This window comes from Bos grunniens, chromosome 10, assembly GCF_055505025.1.
Source record: "Bos grunniens cultivar Pamir isolate PY7600 chromosome 10, Bosgru_T2T1.0, whole genome shotgun sequence".
In the NCBI taxonomy this organism is placed as follows: Eukaryota; Metazoa; Chordata; class Mammalia; order Artiodactyla; family Bovidae; genus Bos; species Bos grunniens.
In genome coordinates this window covers 60,358,367-60,368,511 of record NC_141174.1, presented here as the reverse complement: position 1 = coordinate 60,368,511, position 10,145 = coordinate 60,358,367, and the positions used below count along the sequence as shown (strand labels likewise).

The window sequence follows — 10,145 nt, the reverse complement described above, 5'->3', positions numbered from 1 at the left end:
AAAAATTAAAACTGAAAGTCAAACAGGCAGCCTAAGCTTACAGAACTGTGATACAACCAAAGACAGAGCTTCAGTCTTTTGATGTAAAAGCTACTTATTACTCTAGTGAAGAAGGAATACTGGCTTGAAAACTAATTAAAATTAATTAGAAGCTTCAAGCACCTCAGATATAAAATCATGCATTATATAAAAAGTACTTTCAAGGTGAATTTCATTTTTAGAACTTGAACTAATTTAGCCTTTGAAATATCTGTCTCTCATAGAAAATACCAACAGTAGAGAAATGATTTATGAATTGCAATTTATGTAGCTATATGAACAACATTCAAAATTTCAAAAGGCATATCAAAGTGCAATAAACAAAATAAATACAGATTTACAAGGGAAAAAAACCCTATTTCCCCTACACTACTGTTATGGTCTGGATGCTTACACCACGCCCCTCCCCACCCATTCATATACTGAAATCTATTCCTCCAGTGTGATGGTATTTGGAGGTGGGGCATTTGGGAGGTGAGCAGGTCATGAGGGTGAAGCTCTCTATAAATGGGATTTGTGCCCAGTAAAAGAGATCCCAGGGAGTGCCTTGTCCCTTCCGCCCTGTGAGGACGGCTGCCTATGGACATCTTGATCTTGGACTGCCCAGCCTCCCAGAACTGTGAGAAATAAATTTCTGTCGTTTGTAAGTTACCTAGGCTACGATATTTTGTGATACCAACCCAAACGAACTAAGACAACCACATTATATTCTGAAAGCAACTCATAACAGGTAGGTTTTATTCTTTAAAATCTAACTGTACTTCACTTTCAAAATGCAAGTGTGAATCCATTTAAAACATTTTAACAACTTCCTGTCTATAAACTGTTTAAAGACCAAGTTAAGCAACGCCATCTACAGGGAACCTTAGGAACAACAGTCATATTTCTATGATCCACACTATTTTTTTTAATATTTTATTTATTTATTGGACATGCAGCATGTGGGATCTTAGTTCCCTAACCAGGGATTGAACCCATGCCCCCTCCATTGGAAGCTCAGAGTCTTAACCACTGGGACCACCAGGGAAGTCCCCCACACTTTTCTTTGGGGGCTTCCCTGGTGGCTCAGTAAAGAATTTGCCTGCAGTGCAGGAGACCTGGGTTTGATCCTGGGGTCGGGAAGATCCCCTGGAGGAGGAAATGGCAACCCACTCCAGTATTCTTGCCTAGAGAATCCCATGGATGAGGAGCCTGGGGGCTACAGTCCATGCGGTCACAAAGAGTCAGACACAACTGAGCGACCAACACTTTCACACTTTTCTTTAAATAAACACAGTTGTCTGTACTCTGAATTGACATCATTTAACAAGGAAACTAGCCACACTGTGTAAAAAGCCCCACTAAAAATCATTGTGGATTGTTAATACTTCTTAATAACCAAACTTTACTTCCAAATTCACCAAACATGACCCATGGACCCTAGGTTATGAATTGCAGCAGATTAAGATTTAAAACTATGTAACCTTAAAGACCTTGAAAGTTATAGTCTATACAGAGAGGAAATAAGTCATTGGAGGCTACACCTGTAATAATTTTCTTTTCCTAGCTCTTGAATCCTCCCCCCTCCTTTTTTCGGGGTGGCTACCCTGTGCTGCATGTGAGATCTTAAGCTCCCCTGCAGTGGAAGTGGAGTCTGAACCACTGGACCTTCAGGGAAGTCCCTCCCCTTTATTCTTGAGGAGTATCACCTTTACCTTCCTAGCCAAACTTTCTAAATTTTCACATATTTAGTTCCTAAAACTCAGCCCGGTTTATTTTAAAACATCCTATTTCATAGAAGATTCCACATCAGATTCAAAACTCTTTCCTCCCTTTATATAGATCTAATCATGGTTTGTTTTCATGTATCTCTTTCCTTTGATCTCTTCTTGGGAAGTAGCTGCTAGAAGAGGCTTCTTCATTGCAGTAATTCTCAATCTAGGCTAAACATTAAAACCATCCAGAGCACTTTAACAAATTAAACTCTGGTTTAATTGGACTGGGATGGAGACTAAACACAGTTTTTGTTTGCTTTTAATCTTCCAAGTACAGCTTGTCTGAGAAGCACTGCCTTACTGGGTGGCTGGGTGGGGTGTGTGGCTCTCTAACTGGCTATAGCTGCACTGCAGTAAGTGGCTTATAGGTTTCATTGTGCACAGTGGCAAGCCCCACTTGGGCTAATTCCTGAGCAGTTCCTCTTGGCCCTGGAAGTCCCTTGAGATTTGAGCGTTGTCTATATTCTAACTCCCAGATAATGGCATCACACCTCACTCGTCTGCTGCACCTGCCTTTTAACCACCCCATGTTGCTGCAGAAGTCCTAATGCCTTCAACTCATGTGTCAACTCTCAACTGCCTGAGATCCATCTTTAACGCCTCTCTGACAGTCTCCACACCACCTCTCCAAAATTTCCATGCTCTGGAATTAAACAGATATATTCATCTGCAGGATAAAGACAAATCCAACCAGGTGGGAAAATGCTAGTCAACCCTTCTTGGAGGCATCCTGGATCTTGAATTCCTCCCCAGGTCTCCCTCCTGTGGCTTCTGAGTACAGATATGCTCTGTTCCCTCTCTCATGAGAGCTCAAAGGACTAAATCCCTTTCCTCAACATTGCACTTCCTCCAAAAGAAGGCCTCTCCCAGGTCTCCCCAGCTGTGTGTAGAAGGTAGTTAGTGAGAGAGCTTGCTACATGACCTGGCAACCCTCAGGAAGCCCGGCAGTGTTTACTACTCACTATGGTTCTCTGATCTTGAACATGGTGATTGGTACCTTTTAAACTCTGCTTTGGCCTTATTCCAGAATAAGAAAAACAATCTCACTTCACTTTCTGTTACAAAGTAGTTAATCCTGTAGTCAGTACCTTATATCAGTTCCTCATAAACAGATGGTAATGAATGTATGATGGTGGTTTAGTCTTTAAGTCCTGTCTGACTCTTGTGACCCCATGGACTGTAACCCGCCAGGCTCCTCTGTCCATGGGATTTTCTAGGTAAGAACACTGGAGTGGACTGCCATTTCCTTGACTTATTAAGGTGATAAGAAAGAAAGGGAGTGGAAATAGGACATGAAAGAAGTAAAGGGGTGATTCTGACAAAGCTGCCAAGAGGCTGATCTCATCCCAACCCCTCCAGGAAGTTTTGGTGTAAGGTCCCCTGTCGGAAGTAAAGGAACTGGGCTTTCATTACAGGAATGTTAAGGAGGACTTCAGCTGAACATCCACAGCTACTGTATTTTAGAAGTACAGTCTTAAGGGGAGGAGGGTGAAAGGGACCTGAGGAATTGGAGTGGACTACTAGGGCTGGTCATTGTTAATAAACTCATTTCTACAAGTTTTATATTGTTACGAAACAAGCCAGAAAGTGATCATTTGTTCTAAGACTTCACTAATAAAACACCTGGTATTATCTGTAACTAGAAAAATACCATACACTTAGGTTACACTAGCTGCTTTACACTAGCTGCTTCGTAAGCTGATTAATGAAATGCTAAGAGCAGTTTCAGAGAAGGCAGTGGCACCCCACTCCAGTACTCTTGCCTGGAAAATCCCATGGATGGAGGAGCCTGGTAGGCTGCAGTCCATGGGGTCACTAAGAGTCGGACACGACTGAGAGACTTCACTTTGACTTTTCACTTTCGTGCACTGGAGAAGGAAATGGCACCCCACTCCAGTGTTCTTGCCTGGAGAATCTCAGGGACGGGGGAGCCTGGTGGGCTGCTGTCTATAGGGTCGCACAGAGTCGGACATGACTGAAATGACTTAGCAGCAGCAGCAGCAGCAAGAGCAGTTTGGGGAAAAAAACAAACAGCAGAACAAAAGTTAAAGACTGAAGAAAGCCTGAAGGAAAAAAATTTTCTCTTGATGTTAATCTTTAATTTCTCTAGGGCTGCTTTTGCTCTTTCTGGAAAGCAGTCACCTGCTTTAAACATTTATTTTCTCTAAAGCTATTTCTGAAACATTCTCAAAGTCACAGGATCTCAAAAACAATGTTTATTTTAACACATAAAATGTGCCACCTAGCACCAATGCCTGTTAAGTACCAGCATTCCATCTGGTTACTATTACGCTTTGGAACCAGTGTGACTGGGAAGTCCTGACAGATCAGTCTGCGAACAGATGATTATCATAACATAAAACAGAGACCACACAGAAAAAAAATCATTTGGTAAATGTACACAGAAGTACACTTGTAGTATTTTAAATAGCTTCCTGTTTCATATAAACAAGTGATCACCAGTGAATTTAGCCACATTTTCCTGGAAGCTACACAGGAGGAAGAGTGCACAAGACACATAAACGCACGAGCCTGAGGCTGGGCCTTTCATTCTCACTCCATCCTCAAATAAAAAATGTTTACCAGGATCTTTCCCTCCCTTGCACTCTGACTTCTTTCTTCTTTACTAACCAACCACAGTATAATTTATTATGTAATTCACAGGGTAAATTATACTATAATCAGTACGGTAAAGGAAAAGCACAGAACTTTGGTCACAAAACAGTCTTTTCATTTTTTTTCCCCCAAGTAAAAGAACACAAATATTAAAGTTGTCTGAAAAACAATGAAGTGGAAGATACTTAAAATAAAGCCCATTTTTAAATGTTAAAACCCTCTCTTAAACTTATCTTGATGACAAATTAAAATTTACTGATTTGAATTTAAACATTATTAAAGAGTAACTGATACCTCTCTTTAGAAACTGGGTCAACTTACCTCTATTTTCCTGAAAACATGCCAAGCCAACCATGCTACTTCATTATTTTTGGCAGACTTTAGGCTAACCTCAGTACCTATTTTTATTGGAGGAGTGACTGACACAATGTTTCTTTTAAGCAGAACTTGATGTGGAGCTAAAAGTAAACTAAGTTGGATTTCAGGCCCATTGGCAGGTAGGCAGTCAGTTAAGTCATTTTTCATATTGCAGGCAGCCGGTGGTGGTTGTCTATAGATCGGATCCCTAAAGACATGCTGAAAAAATCTGTGAACACAATCTTCCCATGCTGTATTCACATGCTTCATTCACGTTATTAGCTTACCCACGTTGGTAGAGGCTTGGGTAAGATGACTAAAGATTTCATGATGGGAATTTCTATAAGAAAAAAAAATGAAACCTTAAAAGACTGATTTCTTATTATATATTAAATATTTACTGGGTATTTAATACTAGGTATTATGCTTGCTGACAGCTAAATGCAATTCAAATGAATAGCTATATATAATGCTTAGAGATGGTCTTTGTTAATGCCTCAAGTACAAGCAACCAAAGAAAGAACAGATATACTAGACATCATCAAAATTAAAAACCTCTGTGTTTCAAAGGACATACTATTAAGAAAAGAAAAGGACAACCCACAGAATGGGAAGAAAATATTTGGAAGTCATAAATCTCGTATGAGTCTGGTGTCCAGGATATATGAAGAATGTTTACAACTCAACAATGAAGACAACTCAATTTTAAAACAGGCAAAGGGTTTCTACAAATATGTAAAAAGGCCAATAAGTACACAAAAAAAGATACTCAACATCATTAGTCATTAGGGAAATAAAAACCACAAAGTGATTACCACTTCATACCTACTGAGATGACTACAATAAAAAAGATTAACAACAATAAATGTTAAGGAGGATATGGAGAAACTGGAAAATGCAGACAGTGCTGGTGAGAAAGGAAAATAGTATAGCAGCTTTGGAATAGTTTGGCAAGTCCTCAAAAAGCTAAACAAAGAGTTCCTGTGTGCCCTAGCAATTCCACGATGGGTATACACACCCTCAAGAGATGAAACACGCCACACAATAGTTTCACATGAATATTCACAACAGGATCATTCATTAGAGCCCAAAGTGGAAACAACGGAAATGCTCATCAACTGATGAACGCAGGTAAGGTGTGGCATATCCATACAAAGGACTAGTATTCAAGTGTAAAAGAAGTGAAGTGCTGATGCACCCTAGAAAACACTACTGAATGAAAGAAGCCAGACAGAAGAAGCACACATCATGTGATTCCATCTGTATGGAATGTTCAGAATGGGCAAATCCACAGAGATACAGACTGGTGGTTGCTAGGGGTTGGGGAAGGCAGGAAAAAGGTGTAACTGCTAAAAGGTATGGGGTTCCTTTTGGGGGTAATGAAAATGTTTAAAATTAAAACGTGGTGATGGTTGTCCAATTAGGTAAATATACTAAAAATGGCTTAAGTGTAAACTTTATTGTATATAAATTATATCAAGTTAAAAAAACAAATGACTCTCTGCCCACCCCCCAAAAAAAGCCTTTATATTTAGGAAATACAAAATTTTTAAGCCTCAAAAAAAACAAAAACAAAAAACCCTACTTTTAAAACTATACAACAGCTTTGGCTAAAACTGGATCCTTTAAGGCATAAAACATTTTTAATTCATTGTTTTATCTCTAGAACCATGCCACATAATAGTTGACCTGAATTACTAATCCCACTGCTCTTCTTTCTTTGTAGTTCCAACACCTACTCCTGATTCCAAAAAATGCAGATTATCTGCTTTTGGCTAGAATGCACATAAATCAAAAAACTTCACCACAAATCCAAAGGAAAGATAAAAGAAACAAATGGAACTAAATCACGTTTAGCACCCTCAATTCATAAAAGTGATCTTGTTCTTGCCTTATACCAGTCACATACACACAAGGTGCTGGGGTACAAAGGTAGATGGGACACAATTCTTCCCTTCTACACATTCAAATACGAGACACTGCATAAAATGTACTTATTATAATGGGTAAAGGAAGCAATCTAAAAGGGGAACATAAAGATTCTATTTAATTGAGTGCATTTTTCTTTATTGGACAGACCAAAAAATAAAAACATATAACTATGTTATAGTTGGACTAGTTAAAAAAAAAAAACTTGAATGGTTGGAGAGAGTTCACAAAGGTCAGAACTGGCATTTGAAAACCTCTAAGAGATAACAGAAATTTATAAATAGCTAAGTTACTTGTCTGAGGTAATGCCCAATTATAAAGCTATATAATTTACAGCTAGAAATGACCTTTACAAAAAAAGTCTGCCTTTTAGAGAAAACACCGGAGGCCCGATAAGTTAGGCAATCTTAACACTGAGCATTAGTGCCCTGGTTCTGTTAATCATTATAGCCATTTCCCCACATGAAAATTAATATCTACATCATACTCAAGCTCAGAGACAGTGTCCAGCTAGTGAAATCACTTCAGAGGATGATAAGGCAAACATGTATTTACCGATTTTTTCTTTCTGATGTATAAAATGTGAATATCTTCACTTCGATATTCTTCATCATGTTTTTCCAAAGGAATTTTTTCAAAGTCAAAGTCTAGTTGAAGGAGCTATAAATTTAAAAAAGATGCAATTCAAATTCAATAATATGAACTATCCGTTGCTGACAGAAATCAGAATGGTGGTTACCTTTGGAATACTGACTGGGAGGGGTATATGAAAAGTTGAGCTAAGCACTTGATATATATGCATTTGATATGTTTTAACTCAACTGAAAACTGATTAATGATATCAAATTTTCAAGTATACACTATTTCAGAAGTTCATTAAAGTTCTTCACAGTCAAGAAAAACATAAAAGTAAAAAACCATTTCACCATATATCTGAGGCAGAGTCATGAAGAGTCACTTTACCCAAAGTAACCCTTTCAGAAGATAAAACTGAAGAGCCATAAAGATGTTTCCTTAAGAGGAACCACTTGTCATATGATGGATCTTTACCCATAAGAAGCATTTGGGTGACCACTGGAGGAAGATGGGGGAAAGACAAATGGGATTCTAAGTACTACTTCTGCAGCTTCCTGTGGGTCATTAATTCTTGCAAAAGGGAAAAAAAAAGAAAAAGAACAACTTCAAAATAGGTAGGATACATTGGCCAAAGCTACCATAAAAATACAGTGGAAAATACTGAAATGAAAACATATCATGTTTCAACATATCACATATCATGTTTCTATGATGTATTCTCCAAAAAATATATACATCATTAATATGTTCCTAAAAGCCAGCAACTTGTCTGATAAACACTGAAAACTTTCTCAGAAAAGACAAGGGTGTCACATTATTATTTTACATGGCTTTACACATACTAGATCAACAAATCAAAAAAGAAAAATAAAGGATCAGAACGGGGGTACTGGGGCGGGGGAGGCTGGCAGCAGTTGTTAGAATGGTGTGCTCTAAAGAATTCTCTCCTTGGGTTCATACAAGCAGAATGTTTTCCCTACTCAAAATTACCACAATATACTGAAACACAAAGTCACACATAGCCTCTCTGAAGGGTAATCCCTACAAATGCAGATCTAATAGAGTACTCACCTCAAAATATTTTTTCTCGATTTCTGGATTTTTTCCCATTGTTCGCTGTTCATAACAACATATAATACAAGTCTCAGACCCACTGAGATCTTTTAGGGTTTTCAACAGTGGCTCCAAAGACTGTTCAAAAAGGAATATGATTTTTGTTAATGACTTTTAAAAACACATTTGTTTACTATAAAAGGGGGTAGGGGAGGCAGAGGAGATAATTATAACTCCCTTACAATTCACACATCTTTGAATCAATCCAACCCAGTAAACACAGTTAACAACTCTGTAACTAATGATTGGTAAACTCTTAACTAATCAACCATTGTATTAATTTCAGCTTCCAAGAATGGATTCAAGTGATTGCATTTTGGAGTACCCATGGGTAAAAATGGAATTGACAGCATTCTTAAAGCTTACTCTAACAATATTTAAACAATCAACAATTTACTTATGAAAGTAGGTCCAACTTTAACTTGAATATAAGTTGGTTCAATGTTCATTATTGTAAAAAAATGATTGATGCTTACACTATACAAACTGATATTCTAAAAGAAAAAAAATTCTATAAATATAATAAATCTTGCCCCCAAACAATGAATCCTTTAGGATGCAACTTACAGCTAACTTAAAAAAAAAAAAAGAAATCTTAACCTTTTACAGGAGATTCAGAATAAAAAATCCTTTAAAAATTTTACGGAGGCCTCCTAAAATGCACGTAACACTTTTCTCAATAAGGTTCAGGGACCTCTATGTTAATCATGAGTACATATACGTAGTTCCTGGTGACCTTTCTCTTTGTTCATCAACTATGGAACATATATCCTGCATTCAGAGATGTTAAAATGCTAAGTAATGCGTGCTCCAGAATCCTCGAAATACAGTTTAAGTCTTCTAAAGGAAGAGACTCCACTCATGAAATACTCACCTCTTCGTAGTATATGCAGTCAGCCATCAGTATATAGTCTGGCGGAGAAGGAAAGTCTTCTAATTCTTCCCCCCTTAAAAACGTCAACCACATATTTTAAACTGTTGCTTTACTAATTTAAAATAGTCTTGTTTTATAAAAAGACCCAGAAATCTCCACTCGTATTAATCATGCTTTCAGTGAAACGCGATTTAAAGCAAACTACAAATTGTTATCTTAAAACAAGCTGAAAGGCCATACAAACCATTTCAGTACCTTGGCTTGAACAGAACCAGTGACAAGATGCTTGTTCATATTAATATTCATCTTCAGCAAGTCTTGCAATTCCTCAAGATCGGTGACTATAACATCTGCCCTATAAAATAACGTTGATTTACGTGTAGGCGAAAGAGTGGGAAGCCAGTAATCGGGGTTCCCGAACAAAGCGGCGTACCCTCCCGCCAGGTCTTACCCGAGAGTAGCGGCCATGAGCCCCACAGCCCCGGTGCCTGAGCCCAGCTCTAGCACCGACCGCCGGCTCAGCGCGTGGGCCCCATCGCCGGAAAATCCGGGCGTTTCCAGGTATTTAGAAAGGACAATGGCAGCGTCCCAAACAACACAACCCACGCCGCCGGAGCCATACTGCTGCAGTCGTAACACCGTGCCATCTCGCTTCTCCAAAACTCGCACAAAGTTCCGCAGTGGATCCTCCCCAGAGGACTCCAAAGAAGCCGCCATCGCTGCCCGGCAACAAGAGGCGTCGCACGCAGCGACGTCACATTCACGCGCACTATTCCAGGCCCCGCCTTGCCAGGGCCCCGGCGCGTCCCGGTGGCGGAGTTGGGGCTACGGCGCGTGCGCGAAGCCACAAAACCCGGAAGGCAGCGTTCTTCCAGCGCTGCCCAACG

The 10,145-nt window shown here is 39.1% G+C and overlaps 1 protein-coding gene across 3 annotated transcripts; it reads right to left on the bottom strand.

Moving 5' to 3' along the window:
* Nucleotides 1–3,994: 3,994 nt before the first annotated feature.
* VCPKMT (valosin containing protein lysine methyltransferase) lies at nucleotides 3,995–9,996 on the bottom strand. Of its 3 annotated transcripts, none has more exons than XR_015134785.1 (6): nucleotides 9,710–9,996; nucleotides 9,514–9,613; nucleotides 9,259–9,331; nucleotides 8,343–8,462; nucleotides 7,251–7,355; nucleotides 3,995–5,106 (listed from the first exon to the last, which is right to left on the bottom strand). XR_015134785.1 is itself a non-coding variant. In XM_086321606.1 (6 exons), the coding sequence occupies exons 1-6, from the start codon at nucleotides 9,973–9,975 to the stop codon at nucleotides 5,092–5,094; spliced, it is 690 nt and encodes a 229-aa protein (XP_086177732.1). In that variant the 5' UTR covers nucleotides 9,976–9,996; the 3' UTR covers nucleotides 3,995–5,091. The 3 variants fall into 3 exon arrangements, 2 of the variants coding, with proteins under 2 accessions (XP_086177732.1, XP_086177733.1); XM_086321606.1 differs by having other exon boundaries at nucleotides 9,503–9,613; XM_086321607.1 differs by lacking the exon at nucleotides 9,259–9,331.
* Between the last annotated feature and the right edge of the window lie 149 nt (nucleotides 9,997–10,145).

Excerpts from the sequence above, each read along its gene's own strand:
- VCPKMT (XM_086321606.1), bottom strand. The coding sequence starts at position 9,975 with ATGGCGGCTTCTTTGGAGTCCTCTGGGGAGGATCCACTGCGGAACTTT. Across the intron at positions 9,614-9,709 it reads CTCATGGCCGCTACTCTCGG|GGCAGATGTTATAGTCACCG; the intron begins GTAAGACCTGGC and ends GTTATTTTATAG. Across the intron at positions 8,463-9,258 it reads ACTGCATATACTACGAAGAG|TCTTTGGAGCCACTGTTGAA; the intron begins GTGAGTATTTCA and ends CTTTTTGAACAG.